The 14,026-nt window shown below is 49.3% G+C and overlaps 3 protein-coding genes and 3 non-coding genes across 23 annotated transcripts in view; 2 read left to right on the top strand and 4 right to left on the bottom strand.

Moving 5' to 3' along the window:
• Window positions 1-137: 137 nt before the first annotated feature.
• GLT8D1 (glycosyltransferase 8 domain containing 1) lies at window positions 138-4,891 on the top strand. 2 transcript variants are annotated; one of them, XM_015874445.2, is made up of 9 exons: window positions 138-254; window positions 493-591; window positions 1,234-1,450; window positions 1,712-1,829; window positions 2,374-2,458; window positions 2,683-2,795; window positions 2,967-3,133; window positions 3,323-3,435; window positions 4,055-4,891. In XM_015874445.2, the coding sequence occupies exons 1-9, from the start codon at window positions 239-241 to the stop codon at window positions 4,243-4,245; spliced, it is 1,119 nt and encodes a 372-aa protein (XP_015729931.1). In that variant the 5' UTR covers window positions 138-238; the 3' UTR covers window positions 4,246-4,891. The 2 variants fall into 2 exon arrangements, with proteins under 2 accessions (XP_015729931.1, XP_015729933.1); XM_015874447.2 differs by lacking the exon at window positions 493-591 and having other exon boundaries at window positions 148-254.
• Window positions 4,892-6,321: 1,430 nt separating this feature from the next.
• On the bottom strand, window positions 6,322-12,459 carry GNL3 (G protein nucleolar 3). Of its 2 annotated transcripts, none has more exons than XM_015874440.2 (15): window positions 12,364-12,459; window positions 12,152-12,210; window positions 11,946-12,083; window positions 11,646-11,759; window positions 11,389-11,475; window positions 11,169-11,304; window positions 10,648-10,751; window positions 10,258-10,390; window positions 9,681-9,768; window positions 9,125-9,308; window positions 8,529-8,671; window positions 7,759-7,895; window positions 7,074-7,276; window positions 6,719-6,785; window positions 6,322-6,629 (listed from the first exon to the last, which is right to left on the bottom strand). In XM_015874440.2, the coding sequence occupies exons 1-15, from the start codon at window positions 12,374-12,376 to the stop codon at window positions 6,541-6,543; spliced, it is 1,695 nt and encodes a 564-aa protein (XP_015729926.1). In that variant the 5' UTR covers window positions 12,377-12,459; the 3' UTR covers window positions 6,322-6,540. The 2 variants fall into 2 exon arrangements, with proteins under 2 accessions (XP_015729926.1, XP_015729927.1); XM_015874441.2 differs by having other exon boundaries at window positions 10,258-10,387.
• Window positions 8,750-8,822, bottom strand: LOC116654034. The gene has a single exon (XR_004308857.1). It is a non-coding gene; the product is annotated as a small nucleolar RNA SNORD19 (small nucleolar RNA).
• LOC116654035 lies at window positions 9,384-9,461 on the bottom strand. The gene has a single exon (XR_004308858.1). It is a non-coding gene; the product is annotated as a small nucleolar RNA SNORD69 (small nucleolar RNA).
• Window positions 9,852-9,924, bottom strand: LOC116654033. Its single transcript, XR_004308856.1, has one exon. It is a non-coding gene; the product is annotated as a small nucleolar RNA SNORD19 (small nucleolar RNA).
• A 12-nt stretch (window positions 12,460-12,471) lies between the features above and the next one.
• The window catches only part of PBRM1 (polybromo 1), a 46,320-nt gene continuing 44,765 nt past the window's right edge, over window positions 12,472-14,026 (top strand). For 6 of the 16 annotated variants that reach the window (XR_004308833.1, XM_032447302.1, XM_032447303.1 and 3 more), the window contains exons 1-2: window positions 12,512-12,579; window positions 13,529-13,655. Coding sequence is in view for 10 of the 16 variants with exons in the window: in XM_032447302.1 (XP_032303193.1) it covers window positions 13,608-13,655 (48 nt within the window). In the remaining 6 variants the exon portion in view is untranslated. Of the gene's footprint in view, window positions 12,580-13,001; window positions 13,322-13,528; window positions 13,656-14,026 lie in introns of those variants that run through there. The other 10 variants (XM_032447308.1, XM_032447309.1, XM_032447307.1 and 7 more) reach the window with 5 other exon arrangements.

Raw genomic sequence — 14,026 nt, 5'->3', positions numbered from 1 at the left:
CTCCCCGGTAACCGCGTTGTTTCCCGTTCGGTCGCCGTGTCCCGCTCGGTTCCCGCTCCGCTCGGTGCTGTGTGTTGTGTTACCGGCCGCTCGTCTCCCCCCTTGTCCCCGTGTCCCCGCCGTTGCTCCGGTCGTTGCCGTGTGATCCCGTGGCTGCAGGCGGCCGGTGGTGCAGCTCTGCCCGGCTGGCTGTTGGCGGAGCGGCCCGGCCGTGCCCGGTACCGCAGCTCGTTGTGCCATGACCATGAGGAGAGGTGAGCGGCACCGGCAGCGGGACGGGCTGCACGAGCTGCGGGTCTGCAACACAACTCAATGTGTGTGTGTGTCTGTGTGTGTGTCTGTGTGTGTGTCTGTGTGTGTGTGTATTTGTGTGTGTGTGTGTGTGTGTGTGTGTGTGTGTGTCTGTGTGTGTGTGTGTGTGTGTGTGTCTGTGTGTGTGTGTGTGTGTGTGTGTGTGTGTGTGTGTATTTGTGTGTGTGTGTGTGTCCGCAGTGAACATCGCCATCCTCGTGCTGGCCGTGATCATCTTCCTGCTCGTGCTGCACCACAACCTGCTGGGCCTCAGCGACATCCTGAGGAGCGAGATCACAGGTGGGGGCTGTATTTGTATGTATGTGTGTGTATATGTGTCTGTGTGTGTGTGTGTGCGGGGCAGTGCTGGGCTGTGTGTAACGCTCTGGTACCAGGCAGACAAATCAGTTACAATGTCAGGTTTTTTTTGTCATTAGTTTTTACCTAAGAAGAAACAATTGTAGAAGTGTGAGACTGGTGGTACTTGGAAGCGGTTGGAGTAACAGGAGGGAAAACGAGGTGTGGCAGATGGGAGCAGAGTGAGCAGAGCCTGCTATGGCTGGAGCTGCCACGTAGCACCGCGCTGTGCTGTGTGTGGTTGTTCAGAGCAATGACACGCAGCACCTCGTGCTGTGTGTGGCCGCTCAGAGCAATGACATGCAGCACCTCGTGCTGTGTGTGGCTGCTCAGAGCAGTGACACACACTGTATTTGCAAGTGGGATGTTTCCAAATGCATTAACAGCTGGGGTTCTCTCCAGCAGGTCTGTCGTGTACAGGTTTGGTGCTGAGCTGCTGTAATCCATGTTTCTCAGCTCAGACATTGAGGCACTCGTGTGATAGAAACAATTGTTTCTATCTAAAACTGGGGGGTTTCAGCACGGTAATAACTCCCATGTTTCACTTGTGGAAAACAAGCACGTGCTGCCATTTGTTCTCCACAGATTCCAATCCACTGGGACTTCAGCCCATCGACTTCATCCCTGCTGCTCCCCAGAGGCTGGAGGATGAAAGGAACGATCAGGAGATCTCCGTGGTCATTGCAGCATCAGACGAGAGGCTTGGAGGTGCAATTGCAGCCATGAACAGCATTTACCGGAACACCAAATCCAATGTGGTTTTCTATATTGTTACATTGAATGACACTGTGGACCACTTGAGGTAATGATGTTTTTTCTTTTAGCTTCCCACAATTCTGTAAAGCTGAAGTATCTCTGACAAGAGCTGTGTTTGCCTGATAGTGATAGTGTTAGTGATAGTGATAGTGATAGCCACCCCTGGAGTCTGATGCAGATTGCTCTCTACTGCTGTGTTTGATGGGTACAGAAGCGAGTAGCCAGAACGAGACCTTTTTATCAGATCTGTTGTTTGTAGTTTCATTTTTTTCTCATTTAACAGCGTTTGTACTTTTCCTGTTTGCAGACTGTGGCTGAGAAACACTGCTCTGAAAAATCTCAGATACCAAATCGTGCATTTCGACCCTCGTGTGTTAGAAGGGAAGGTGGAGGTGGATGCCCAGAAGGCAGGCAGCATAAAGCCGGTACGGGTGATGCTGGCTACCCATTGCAGTTACACTTAGTGACAGTACGCTTTGATTGCCCTTTGTGGTTACTACTTAGTGACTACACTTTGATTTTAGCCTTCAATGTCTTTAGAACTCAGCTAGCTTTCAAAACTAAAGGAATAGTTTATAATTCCAGTAAGAATATGTTCCTTTTCAGCACAGGCTGGTTTTGAATTTCTACATGTCCAATCCTAGCATCTTTTTTTAGCAGTGCCTCCAGCAGAACGCAGCTGGTTGCACACTAAACATGCCAGAACCTCTGAGCTGCTACAGATGCACAGGAAGGGATGAGAAATCCTAACAGAGGCTGTTTTTAAAGTTAGTTTATCGATGCTCACAGGAAACCAGGAATTGATGGAACCTGCCCATTTACAGTAATTTCTGTGACATTCCCGTCTGGTTTGCTTCCTGAATAGAAGTTGTCACATGCACCACTGCTGTAGATAAGTGCCTGGAGCGTTAATTGAACATTGATTTGAACCATTTTCCATGTAATGATTTGTTTCTCATGCACCCACAGTTGACCTTCGCGAGATTCTATCTGCCCAATTTGGTACCTCATGCAGAGAAGGCCATCTACGTGGATGATGATGTTATAGTGCAAGGTATGGGATGTTCCTTACTATGCTTTTGGTACATGCTGGGTTCAACACGCCAGCTCAGGCAGCAGCCCAGCACTTCTGCGTCAAGGGAAGGTGTAAAAACTTAGTAAACACGATTGGATTAAATTTCATGTTTGCATCTGCTGTGGGGATGGACTGAACAAAAACTCACTCAGAGCTGAACCTGGATTGCTTCTAATTTCCCTGTGCGGATTTCCATTTTTCAGATGATATCCTCGAACTTTATAATACCCCACTGAAACCTGGGCATGCAGCTGCATTTTCAGATGACTGTGACTCTACCACTAACAAGGTTGCTGTCCGAGGAGCAGGGAATCAGGTTGGTTCTATTCTGATTCAGTTGTGACAGCACTGCAGGCTTTGGAAGAGGGGACTTGGCTTTGTTTTCTTGAGGGCTGACTTACTGCTCTTGTCAGGTGGTCAGTCAGAGGTTCAGGCTGTGATTCAGCAGTTGCCATACAAGCTCATTTCTACATTCTTTCTTTTCCAGTACAATTACATTGGGTTTCTGGATTACAAGAAAGAAACCATCCGAAAGCTGGCGATGAAAGCCAACACTTGCTCTTTCAATCCAGGAGTTTTTGTTGCTAATCTGACAGAATGGAAATTACAGAACATCACTAAGCAGTTAGAGAAGTGGATGACACTTAATGTAGTGTAAGTACCCTGAGATGGGGCTGAGCACAGGTCAGGGACTGGGATATGGTGGTGGCATTTAACTGTTATATATTAATGGTGGGCTGTGTGTTTAACTGTGGATTCCTGCTATGAAGCTGCAAGTGAAAGTCAGCCGACGTAGGGCCGGGCAAGGATCTTTTCCCAACTTCTTTCCCTCTTTTCTTCCAGAGAGGAGCTTTACAGCAGAACTCTGGCCGGCAGCATCACTACGCCTCCACTGCTCATTGTGTTTTACAAGCAACATTCCAGTATTGATCCCCTGTGGAACGTACGACATCTTGGTACGTATAAAATGGCTGTGATGCTTGGCACATCTACATGTTTCTCCAGGTCTGTAGCTGGACCCTTAGTTGATGACACAGTAAATGGGTCTTTCCATGTGCTTGTGCTTATGTCGCTCTTGCATTTTGTGGGCTTAATCCTTCACGTTCCTCTTTGAGCTGCCAGGTGGGTTGTTCTTCATTTTGGTTCTCTGATTCTTTTCCTTTTTACTGGAAGCAGCATTTCCACATATATTCTGTATCTGAAGGGATCCCAGGTTGTTAGGAGGAGCAGACATTCATCTCTGTTCTGTTACCGGTAAAACCACAAAGCTGAGAGGTCTCTCTGTCTCCAATGAGTCGTGTGTAGGCTGCTGCGTACACGAGGGCACCCAAAGGGTTTTACAGAGTTTGGAAGTTAAAGCAGTTCATTGAAATACGTGCCCATGCAGCTCAGAGCGTCCTTCAGCTGCATCCAAACTGTTCTCTGATTTGCTGATTTCTGCCTCCCGTAATTTCAGTGCCCTGTCATAAATGACAAGATTTCCCTATTGATAATACTTGTTTTCAAGTTGAAAGGTTGCATGCTCGTTTTTCTGCTGCCTTTATTTCAGACACTAACGCTTCTTTCCCAATGAAGGGTCCAATGCTGGAAGAAGGTATTCTCCTCAGTTTGTGAAGGCTGCCAAGCTGCTCCATTGGAACGGACATTTCAAACCATGGGGAAGAACGGCTTCGTACGCTGAGGTGTGGGAGAAGTGGTTTGTCCCTGATCCTACGGGCAAGTTCAGCCTGATCCGAAGGCATCCGGAAGCCTACGAAGCGAAGTAGAGGACGTTTAACAACTGTTGGCATTTTCTCAGGACACTCGTGGAGCCAAGCAGCGTTTTCTTAGTCGGTTTGTACTCCAGAACAGCCCTCGCCTCCCGGAGCACAGGGAGATGCACTTACTCAGGTGCCTGGTGCACTTCCAAGCTGCACGGTTCCAAAGGAGACTCACTTTGCTTGTGTGACTGATGGCAGCGCTGCAGCAGGGAGTGAAGGGCCCTTCTGCACAGCGGTGCTTCTGTGAGGGCGTTCCTGTCTGCTGTGTGTCCTAATGCTCCTCACTACAAATGTTCATTGGGAAATTGTTTTGTCAGTTATAAACGGTTCCAGAAACAAGACAGAACTTCAGCTGGAGTTCTCAGTGCACCGCAATGGACTGCAACTAAGAGCCGCCTGCAGTTTGTTGTGTCGTTGTCTTACCCTGTGAGTTCCATCGTCAGTCCTTTCCTGCATGAAAACCGCCCCCTTCCATCTCTGTGTCAGCATTTCTTGCACAATTCTGCAGAACTGACCCTCGAGGTGTGAAGGGTTGTTCACGTGTTATTTGAGTGTGCAGAGCAGTTTGAGCTGCTCATGTATGCAGACGCTTTCTGTAACTGGAGGAGAAAATGTGTTAAGAATAAAAGCCAATGTTACATTTTGACGTTAACCTCTGCTAATGGCAGCACGGTTTGACTCGTGCTGATATGCGAAGCATGCTTCATTTTCACCTACACAGTGTCCAGCTCTAATTGAAGTCAAGGCCAGTTGATCTCATTGTGGGGAGAACAATCTGAGAATGTGCCAAGTGTTCACTTCTGGGATCAGGCTCCATGGAACGCAGGTCAGTGCTGCTCACAAGGTCCTCACTTTTCTCTCTGCCAGGTTTCTCCCACTGTGCCCTTCGTGCTCTCACGCTTTGAGTTCCTCAAGCAAGAACCTGCTGCCACCTCTTGCAGCTCTGCTGTCCACCAGCTTTTTAAATGGCCAGTTTGGTGTCTGTGCTGGTTGTCATTAGTCAACAGATCCCAGCAGCTACTGCGCCTGCTGTGCCCTTTAATACCACCTGAACTCAAGTTCTTGGTTTTGCTCAGTGATACTTGTGAGCAAGATGTCGGGACAGTTCTGTAATGACTGGCTCAGTGTTTTGTGGGCTGAGAAACATCAGCAGGGAGCTCCAGGGCTCAGTGGTGTGAGGTATGAGTGTATTTTAGCGCCTTGTAAGTGAAAAAGATTTCCAGCTCTCCATCTCACTGCATACAGTTCTGTGCTGGGCCGGTTTGTTTCTGATCTGTGAAGGTAAGTGGTGACTGCAGCCCAGACGTGGGGTGGTGGTAGCCCTGCTCTGCAGGAACACGTCTTTATTGCACAGAGCAGCAGCTTTTGCTTTACTTCCTCATTATTACTACTGTATTTCCATCTTTTGTTCAAGACTTTCCGCTCCAGTGAAGCCAAGATCCAGTTATCACCCTCCTCATTAACCTCCCCCAGTGAAGCTGCTGAACAGGTAAATCCTGCCCAGATAAAACGTTACCGCCAGCTGAACTGAGCAGGTGCTGAACCAGCCTTTAGCTCTGAAGTCCCACAGCTTAGTAAAAGCAGGAACACTTACTGCCACAAGGCACTGCTGTACAGGTACAGCCTGTGACCCTGCAGGACAAACAGGGCTGTTCTTTGTGCCTTTTATGAGGGGAGAATAACATTTAATTCTAGTGATTAAACACCGTTATTTTGCAAAGAAAACTCCAGTGTGTAATTTTGAGTTATTTTTGTAAGGCACAAAGAACGGAGCAATGCAGCAGATGGGAAACTGCTGATCACAGCCTGAACCTCTGATTGAGCACCTGAGCTGAGCGATGTCAGCTGTGGGAGCACAGGTGCAGGCAGTTGAGCTGTGCTACCCAAAGGCTGCAGCCTGGCTCAGCTCCCCTGGAGCCCATTTAAGGGCTGGCTGCCATTGAGGAAGGATCTTCCTCTGGAGATCGCTCCTGTGTGGAGTTTTGCTGCGAGCCTTCAGCATCGGTGAGTATTTCCATTTATTTTCTTTCTTAACCAAACAGCAGTTTCACCTTTGTTTACTTATTGACTGTACGAGCAGTATAACATTTAAAAATAGTTTTGTTTATTGTTAAACAATGAATGTACAGGATTTCAGCCTCCTACAACTGTACAAAACCTGTAACCGCTGAGAGAGGCAGTGTTATATACATGACTGGAGCCCCGGCAGCAGCTGTGGTACATGGCATTGCTGCACCTCCTGTAACAGAGATCTCTGTTCTGAAAGCCAGGAACAGCCTCCAGGCCTCTTCACACACCTCGTTACACATAGTCTGTATTAAAATCATAGGCATCATCTTCACCTGCAGCCTTGTCTGAGCTGAACGACAGTGAGTTGGCAACTCTGCTTTCTGAGGAAAGGAAATGGTTTGTTAGTGAAATCAGTGCAAGTATTGAAGTGCTGCGGGTTGGGCTTCATGCTGCAGCTTTTAGCACAGACCTGCGATCTCACTTTCTGTTTGTCCCATTCCAAGCTCAGCATTCCTGGTCATCGGAGTCCTGCCATCCTGCAATGGGTTGGAGAGGTCAGAGATGTGAGTTTGGTCAGACAGCACTAATGAAACTTCCCATGTAAATATAGAGACTGAGGACAGTGTGGTTGTCCCAGTGTTCAGCTGCTGGTCAGTAACACACTGACTGACCTTGACCAACACTGCTCAGCCCTTATTTCTAGGGGTGCCTTGTGGTTACTCCGGGTGGCTCTGCAGTGTCTGCACGTTGCTTATAGCAGGACATTAACTGGCTACTTGTTGTCAGGGCCAAGCAGGTAGGAAACAAATGAAACCCAGGTTTACCTCTTTGATGTTATTTTCCTCCTCTTCTTCTTCCATAGTGTCTTGATCATCATCAGTTTCCATTAAATCTTCTTCCTCGTGGCTTATTTCCAAGTCCTCCCACTCCGATTCTTCTTCTTCCACCTTATCTTTCACTATTTTCCCATTAGTCATGCCAACTGCTTGGAAAACAATGCTGCTTGCTGGGCTGGGGTACTTTAGAGCTGGGAAATACATACAAAGCTGTCTGTTACATCTGCTGTTTGCATGAGATACGATGTCTCCCCATTAAAAGGAAATTATGTGCATTTCCACATAATCAGGGAGAGAAAGTAAGAACAAGAAGATTGCCATGGTGAAGAACTGGGTCCTGAGTGTAAGATGTACAGAACAGGAACATATTTTGTTGGTCTAACTTGGAAATGGGGCAGGGTAAGAATGGGACAGGGCCCATAAGCACTGGCTATTTAGAAAGGTTAAATCAGATAAGCAGAAACTGCAAATTGCTGGGGTAATCTAGCAGGGGTGATCTGTGTTAAGGCAGCACCCGAGTCTGCTGTGTTGTTGCATTGGAACCCATTTAATTCTCTAAAGGTTTGTGTTGGCTGCATGTAGACAAAACAGTTGTGTAAGTCCCAGGACAGCTTCCACTCGTGGTCTCCTATTACAGCTTCTACAACAGCCCTTGGTGGTAGCTGTGCAGTACCTTGAACTGTGCTGCTGTTTTCTTCTTCCAGCTTCTTTAAATTGAAGCCCACCTGCATTTCAGCTATTTTGTCTTCTGTCAGGTATGGCGGCAGGATCTGAGATGGGGGTGGTTCTGAGTGGTAGCTTATTTTAGCTCTGCAAAAACCAAAGATAACGTGGTCAAATCACCGTACTTCAGAATCAAACCCAGAGCCCACGCCTTCAGAACTCCTCAGCTGAACCACTCCTCCCATATTATCTGTTTAGCAGCAGTTAAACGACTGTTTAAGTTGGACTCAGCAGCTGTCAGTAACAGAATTAAGGATGGCCTGCTCTGAAGCACCTGAACAGCCTCAGCAAGTTCATTGCAACCTGTTCATCACTGGTTCTGAACTGATCCCTCCCATGCTCAGAAGAACACAGGAATCACTACAGGTTCAAAAAGGAAAAAAAAGTTGCAAGATTCCTTCTTGATGGAAGAGAGCACAACAGGAACAGAGAGCAGGGCCAGTTCTCCTCGTGGACTTACAGCAGGGCTCAGCAAACCCAGCCCAGAACTCCCCAGAATTTGCTTTGACTCTGTCTGTATTTTAGTATTTTAGCTAATTAGCCTTGGCTGCTGTCCTCTGTTGGCTGATCCAGTCTGACTGCTCCGAACAGCCACCAAAACTTCCCCTCCTTCCTGGAAGCCGTTCTCAGGACTCAGTTCTGCTGTCTGGTCACAGCAGATTTAACAAGGTCAAAATCAAAAAGCTCTGCAGCATAACTCAGAACTGGTGACATACGTACCCAGTCCAGTCACAAAGCAGTGACTTAGCCATGTTCTCTATGTCGGGAACGCCCCCTTTTTTCAGCATGCCCCTTTTCTGAGCAAGTAAACTTAAAAACTCTTCAGTGTTCCTGAAATCTGGGATGCTGTAGAACATCATCACCTAGAGCAAAGAAAGCAGTGCGGGAAGCGGTTATCACAGAGCTGGAACGGGGTCAGGCTTCTGTGAACATACTTGAAACCATAGAGTGAAATCAGAGTTGGATCTGAAGTCTTCATTGTAATAAGAAGCAATTAAAGTATCTTCATTTTTCACTCCATGACATCGTTGCCTGATGATACATTTACAGGCAGGTGCTTTGTTGGTGGATTTTTATTTTTTCTTTAAATCAGTGAATTCAGTGGGAAAACAAAGCAGCTGACAGACCCTGCTGTGCTGCTGCCATCGTCCAGGTACAAGGGTGGATGATCACACAGCACTGGATACACCCAGCCAAAGTTTGGTTAAAGAGAAGGCAGAGCAGAAGAACTATCCAAAGTGAAATGAACTTCCGTTATTGGCCTAAGAAACCTAGAGAGCAGTTGTAGGCTGTGGAAGAATGACAACAGAACTTACCTGCTGCTTATTGCAGTGATCCAGAATGGCATCTACTGCTTTCACCAGGTTCACTGAGCACAACTCCCCACCGTGTATGATGCTCCTCAGGGCCATTGTCACAGCGCTGTTGGTACGGTCTGCAACTATGCTTGGACTGTCTAAAATCTTCAGCTGTTTATCAATACGCACAACTTGCATGGACCTGATCAGAGAGAGAAACAGGCCACGTCTGAGGACAAATCAAACAGCAAAGGACTGAAAACAGTGAGGGAAGTGAACCACAAAGCTCAGCATTGGATTGAATGCACTTCATGCAGAGTCAGTTTCAGTGCTTTCTCATCATGTGCTTTGTGCTGGACAGAAATCCAAACGCGCAGTAAGAGCAAGTTTATGCATTGTATTCTCTTGTGGCAGCTGGCCAGGATGAACGATAAGGTTCTGAATGCTGCAGATTGAAACGCGCATTTAAAACTGAACTTAGGCATGTTCTGACTGCTCCTGGCGCACAGAAATTGTATACAACCAACTCAGGGTAATAAGGACAGGAAAACAAACAGCTGTTAACTCAGCTTACTTGGTGACACCTCTGGCTGGCCCAACATCACAAACACGATCTTTCTTAATGCTATTGATTACGCTGCTCTTCCCCACGTTAGGAAATCCTGGAAAAAAAGCACAAAAATCCTCGTAAATAAGAAAACTCAGCTTATTTACCAACTGGTCACGTGTTTCTGATCACATACATCTTCCATGTGAGATCAGAGTTGGATCTGAAGTCTTCATATAGAAGTCAGACAACGTCTGTATCCTCATTTCTCACATTTGCAATAGGAAGGATGTGAAAAACCTCACTGAATGTCACACCACAAACCTCACCCGATGGGAGGAGGAGGCAGTGGAGGCTGTGCGGTACGTAACTAAATCTGCTTTATCAGTTAAGGCCTCATAAAATGTGCATTCCACGGGTCACATACACTCTGCATTAAAGTACTGGACAGATCACTATCAGCTGAGGTGCTGTGAGTCTCAGCTGTAAATGAGAACACTGCCTACAAGACCCAGAAGCGAGTAACATGTTGGTTGTTTTACGCAGGATACCAGAGCTGTAATGGGAGGAAAAGGAAACTTCTACCATCTCTCCAAAGTCTTACCTACTAACCCAACCTGAATGGCTTTGTTCTGCGTCCTCCCGTACTCCTGAAGAAGTTTCACAAGGCACGTGCTTCCAAAGCTTTCAGTGTGTCTCGATAAATCAATCCGTGCTCTTCTTCTCGAGAAAGTCTGCTACAGGATTCAAAGGAACAAAACAAACATGGCAGAGTCTTACGTTTATTCATCTACTGTAACACGTCCAGCTCCTGTGCTTCATTTGCTGATGTTACTGTGTCAGGTGAACATTTCGTAGGACAGGTGAAGCACAATAATCAAATACAGGAAAAAGGAATTTTGAAGCACAAGAGATCCTGCTTCAACGTGTTTCAACACCTACAACTGCAGACACGTATGATTCAGTCACCTGAGGCAGCACACAGAGCTCTTACCATGTTCCTGTCCTTCAGCAGCGTCGCTGATTTAAAGGCAACTGTTGGAAATTCCTTCTTCAAATAATTCAACCACTTCTGTAAGTTTTCCTTTGGCACTAAATCTGGAAGAAGAGCACAGCCTTCTCACTGCTGTGAATGTTGTGTTGCTGTCTGGAGAAATCTAACGTGGAATCAGAAACCAGGATCTATTCTGTCCACTTGGTACATTTCTCTATGAAAACTGACTGAAAACTCCACGGCTCTTGTATTTATTTTTATGTAAACTTCCAGTGAACTATGAGCTGAGATCCCCAAAGGCACCCAGGGCTGCAGCTCCCAGGGCTGATTTTCTGCCCCAAGTGGAATGTACCACAGTTACGTTTTCAGACCCTTTGTTGGGGTTTTAATTTTGTAGCATCACAAACAGAGGCTGCGTGGTACAACGGGTGATGTTATGGCAGCAGAACCTCAGATTTCTGCACAGCTCACATAGAACAGAACCACCCAGCAACTAAACTTGAAGAAAATCTGCTTCTTACCAATTTTGTTCAGAACCAACAGTAGCTTTTTTTCTCCTCCAGAGCCAGCAACAGCTTGTTCCAGCTGGGGACAGCGACAGCCCATCGGATCCCTGGCATCTAAAACCTCCAGAAGCACATCTGACATCTCGATCACCTGCGTAAGGGGGAAAAATAAAGAGATTTTAAGTTGTTTCACTGCTTCTCATTAAATTACATAAAAACAGCTGAAGCATCTTACTTTCTCAAGCTCACTGTGAAATGACTTCTTTGCATTTTTATCCAGATCCTTCTTGGTCTTCTTTGCTTCAGATTTGCCAGAGGCTTCCTGCAAATTAAAGCAGAAAAGAAATGATTTAACTGAGAGTTACTGTACTGTATTTGTGTGCACACAGCCTATAGAGTCAACACAACACGAGACCAGTACAGGTGTGATTCTAGGACAGTATCTTTTGCTTCCACCAGCTTCAAGTCCTGATAATGGCAGCAGGCACCAACCTTCCCCTCGGTCTGTTCCTGGGCTGCAGCCGTGCTCCTCTTGGCGTCGAGCTTCCTCCTCCTCTCAAGCTCCTTCTGCCTTTCGAGCTTCTGCTTCTGCTTCAGTTCTTCCAGCTGATGGCGAACAAGGAAGGGGTCAATGCGGGTAAACACGTGTGCGGGTGGTGCGGGATGGCACCCTGCTGCACATGTGAACTGGTCTGTGTAAGAGATGCCGGTGCAGCTCAGCTGGACACACACACACACACACACAGATGGACACACACACACACACACACACACACACGGTCCCGCCTTTACCCGCTGTTTCCTGAGCTCGGCCTCCCTCAGCAGCTCCTCCTTGAACGGCGCCGTTCCGGGCACCCCCGGGTCCTTGCGGTTCTTCTTGCGGCCCCGTTTCTTGGCCTCTTTCCGCACCTTGCGGTGATGCTCCCGGATCTGGGCACACACACGGTCCGTCAGCGGGTCCCTGCAGCCCCGCCCCGCCCGGCCCGGCCCGGCCTCACCTTCTTCTGGATCTTGTACCGCTTGTGGCACGTCAGCCGCTTGCTCGCCTTCCTCAGCTCTAAGGAACAGCGCAGCGCCCGTCAGCCCCGCTCGGCCGCAGCATCCCATCCCATCCCATCCCATCCCATCCCATCCCATCCCATCCTCCCGTTCTATTCCATCCCGTCCAGTCCCGTTCCATCCCACCCCGTCCGTTCCCCCCGCTCCTCACTCGGTCTCTTCATGGCGGCCTCGTTCTCCCTCACGCGGTTCCTCCGTCCCTCCCCTTCCTCCCGCCGGTGTTGCTGCCGTAAAGCGAGGCGGCTCTTCCTGTTGGAGGTGTCGCGCTGCCGAGCGCGCTTTGCGGCCGGTCGGGCTGGGCGGCGTTGCGGGGCGTCAGGCCGCGTTGTGCGGCGCGGAGCGGAGCGGGGTCGGCGCCGTGTGCGGGGTGAGCGGCGCGGCGGGGCCGGGGGCGGCGCGGGTCGGGGTGCGGCGGGCTCCCTTCGAGTGCACGAGCGGCGCGAGGCGGCAGCGGGGCCGCCGTTCCCCGCCCCCACCCCCGTCGGGCCCGTCCCCGCCCGTTCCGCGCATTGAGGCCCCGCTGTGCCGGGGCCCGGCCGCGCTCGCGGGGTTCGGTGCCGTCCGAGCGGGAGCGGCCTTGGCCTTGTGGCGACCCGCCCCGACACAGCGCTTGTTCCCGCCGAGCGGCCCGTACTGTGCGGTGCTGTGCGGTGCGGTGCGGTGTGATGCGATGCGGTGCGGTGCGGTTCGGTGCAGTTCGGTGCGGTGCCCGAGCGCTGCGGGTTGAAGCCGCTTCCCCCGGGTTCGGTTCCGAACTAAGTTGTGTGAACCCAATGGTCGCGGTCGCTTTGCCACCGAACGGTCCCGTACGCGGGGCGGACAGTCGGCCCCGCACGCAGCTTGTAAATGGAAGCAGCTCTGTCTGTATGGGAGCCGTGTCCGGCCGCTCATCCCGACAATGATCCCGGTTCTCTCGCAGACATTCGTGGTTGTTGCGGCTGGTAACGCTGCTTGTGCCCGCACCAATTGCCGCCCTGTTGTGCTGCCCCGCATCCCCCGTTCGTGCCGTGCAGCTCCGCTCAGCTGTGCGCTCCCTGCTCCGCTCGGCGGGTCGTTGCTGTTCCGGTGGCTGTTCAGTACTGACTGCTGAGAAACGGATCAGAAACGAGGTGCTTTTTTTATCAGTAACTGTGACAGAAACGCCCCGTGTCCTGCACCCAGCGCTGCTCTGGGGGCTTCCTGCTAAGGATCAACAGCAAAAGTTACCTCCTGTTTCTTGCTTTGTCTGCCAACTTGAAATCCTCCGCTTATTCTTTGCCGTGAATAACCCGTCTGCTGTCAGCTCTCTCCTCTCTTTCCTTGTTCTTGTCTTCCAGCTCTGGCTGTACTAACAGCACTGACCTGCTGCTCTGGGTGTCCCCTTCTCCCACTATCTGTGCTTGCCCACCAGGCACGATGAGGAGACTGGCTTTTCGAGGTGCTGGTTGTACTCTGGTAAATCTGGTAAATTATTGATCCAATGTACACCACGCTCTCCATTCTTCTGCATTAAGGCTTTCCCTACCTGTTTATTATTCCTGCCTTGTTCTTATTCATCTAATTTGTGCTCCAGATTAATTCTGTTGCTAGCGTAAATGCTCTCGTGCAGTCATGTTGTACTGCTGTGCCTTGTAGCTCCCCAGCAGATTCCTTGACTTGGTGTAGGCTGGGGTAGATGGATCTGTTCTGTCCTTTGAGTTAGCTACAAGTGGAGGTGTTGTTATGGTGCTGTCACCAACCTGGGGAAGAGCCAGCAACGTGATCCATAATGTCCATAGCTGCTGGACAGTGGCTGTTCATTTATGCTGCTGGACAGTGGCAATCCATTTGTCACT

The sequence above is a fragment of the Coturnix japonica genome, chromosome 12 (genome assembly GCF_001577835.2).
Source record: "Coturnix japonica isolate 7356 chromosome 12, Coturnix japonica 2.1, whole genome shotgun sequence".
NCBI classification, from domain to species: domain Eukaryota; kingdom Metazoa; phylum Chordata; class Aves; order Galliformes; family Phasianidae; genus Coturnix; species Coturnix japonica.
The sequence above is the reverse complement of the archived record's forward strand: the minus strand, read 5'-3'. Positions and strand labels throughout refer to the sequence as shown.